This window comes from Ursus maritimus, unplaced genomic scaffold, assembly GCF_017311325.1.
Source record: "Ursus maritimus isolate PB19 unplaced genomic scaffold, ASM1731132v1 scaffold_19, whole genome shotgun sequence".
Classification (NCBI taxonomy): Eukaryota; Metazoa; Chordata; class Mammalia; order Carnivora; family Ursidae; genus Ursus; species Ursus maritimus.
The window spans coordinates 55,761,375-55,763,654 of NW_024424341.1; the positions used below are offsets into that span (position 1 = coordinate 55,761,375).

The following is a 2,280-nucleotide window of genomic DNA, read 5'->3' on the forward strand; positions in this document are numbered from 1 at the left end:
CCCAGAATCTGAGAAACGTGCACCCCAAGACTCAGCGGCTGTGACGTTTATAAACTCTACTGATCTCAGAAACACACCCCTGTAAACTCGAGCTCAGTGGAAGTCTGGGCTGATCAAGGACAGCCCCCACCCTGAGCTTCTGCTGTCCTTGTCTCTCTTCTGACCAAGGGGGGGGGGGTTCCCATAGGAGGTGGGAGTTGAGCAGGCCGCCCAGAGCGTGGCAGGAGGGGCTGGGGCCACAAGGCTCAGCCAAGACACGGTCACCCGGGGAGGGGCCGGGAGACGTCACAGGTCACGCAGTGAACTCCAGTTTGTTGACTCAGAACAACTTCCTCTAACAACACAACTTTATTCCCTAAACAACATCAAAAGATATATGTAAATATATGCCCTGGCCCCCAAAGCACACGCAGAGAGAAGTACGCACACGCAAAAGAACTGCTGAATAAGAGTTCTGAAATTGGAGAACCACTTCCTCTTGCTAAACCTGCCTTCTTAAAACGTAAATTGTAACAACTGCGATCGTGTTCCTTCCGTCCTTGTTCATGGAACACGTCGGCAGGTGTAGCCGGTGTGCCGGGCACCGGCACCGGACGGATGTGCTTGAAATCTCTTTACCCATTTACTGCTCGCGGCAAGATGTCCACTACACAGATGAGGAAGTTGAGGCCCAGAGAGGCCGAGGCCCCAGATCGCACCCACGGTGGACCTGGACTGTGAATCTTGTCATCGTGGCCCTCAAGTTCACATTCTCGGCCTCCACGCCTGTGCTGGGAGGGAGGTTAGGCGATGGTCAACATCTTCCCATTTCAAAGACAGGAAACCCGGGGGGGACAGGAGAGATAGGATTTGTGTGTGTTATCTGCCCTGTGGTTGGCGGCCTTGGCCTTTGTGTGGAGAATGTGACCCTGAGCTGTCTCCCTCAGTACATGGAAGGCAGGAGGAATATTTATGTCTTCAAGGCTCTGCGGCGGGCAGAGAGAGGGGGCTGGTATGCAGTGCGAGGCTGGGAGGAGGGTAGCGGGCAGTGGGTGCTCCCTGAGGATGACCTCAGAGGCCCCCCTTGGGGGACTGAGTTCCAGCCAAGACCCCAGGCCTTCAAGGTCAAACCACATGCAAGTCTAGCTTCCAGGAACCGGTGGCATTGATCATGGGGTTGGTGACACTGGGTCAACTCTCCACCCACCCAAGTCTTCTCCAGCTTCATTTTGCTGCCCGGTAATTTTGGGATGTGTGAGTCATGGGAAGAATACGGGACAAACACACCCTGGGAGTGGGAAAAGGCCACTCCTATTTTGCCCTGGTTATGAAGATTTGCTGGGACCCGAGAGGTGGCAGCGATTTACGGCGTCCCACAGGAGCTCTGGGAAAGGGGACGGACTTCCAGGAATCCACCAGCTGCCAGACGCCGGGAGAGACCCCAGACCTCCCGGGTCCTGGCTGTGAGCCCAGATCAGGCTTCCAAGCGGCATCTGGGCAAGATGAGGGTCCTCTTGCAAGAGACGGTAAGGATGGAGGGGAGGCGGGAGGGAGGGACGGGAGGGTGGCACTGGACCATCCCGGCTTTGCAGGCTAATGAATTCTTCTCAGAATCTGGGACTCAGCACGAGACCTTGAGAGGTGGGATCTTATCACCACCACCCTGGAATTCCAGACTCTTGGAATTCTCTTGGGAGACCCCACAGAAAAGCTTTTGGTCAAAGGGTCCTCATACCTGACGCGCTCAGGTGTGGAGCAAAGGGCCAGTCTCCAAGCTCCGGGAACCCCTGACGCTGCTGGATAATCCGCCCAACGGCCGCTTGTCCGGTGAACTAGCCCTCCAACTCGCCAATGCCACCTGTTAAGAAAGGAGCTTTAAGTGTATTTTCACGGATAACAGGCACACACACGTCGGAGCTGGGAAGCTCTGCGTATCTCCACGAGCTGAGTGTGCCCAGGTCATGAGCGCCCGTCAAGGAATAGCACAAGCCTGGTGCCGCCAGCCCTGCCGTGCCCCCCATCGCTACCTACCCCCCCCACCCCCCCGCAGAAAGCTTCTGCTCGTTTTTGAACTTCATGTGAATGGTATCACTCAGCCACCTCCCCGCGTGTGCGCCTCTTTCCCCTCATCAGTGTATGTGTGAAATTCATCCACGTTCGTGGGTGTGGTTTGTCCATTCTCACTGCTATAGAATGTTCCGCCGCATGAGTATACCATGGTATGTTTTTTATTTATTTTATTTATTTATTGGAGGGATAGAAAGAGAGAGAAAGAGCGAGCATGAGCGGGGGGGGGGGGGG

The 2,280-nt window shown here is 55.4% G+C and overlaps 1 protein-coding gene across 1 annotated transcript in view; it reads left to right on the forward strand.

Moving 5' to 3' along the window:
- Window positions 1-1,076: 1,076 nt before the first annotated feature.
- C5AR2 (complement component 5a receptor 2) overlaps window positions 1,077-2,280 on the forward strand; it is a 7,086-nt gene continuing 5,882 nt past the window's right edge. Inside the window, exon 1 of the mRNA XM_040634219.1 lies at window positions 1,077-1,505. Coding sequence (XP_040490153.1) covers window positions 1,482-1,505 — 24 coding nt within the window. The 5' untranslated portion in view covers window positions 1,077-1,481. The remainder of the gene's footprint in view (window positions 1,506-2,280) is intronic.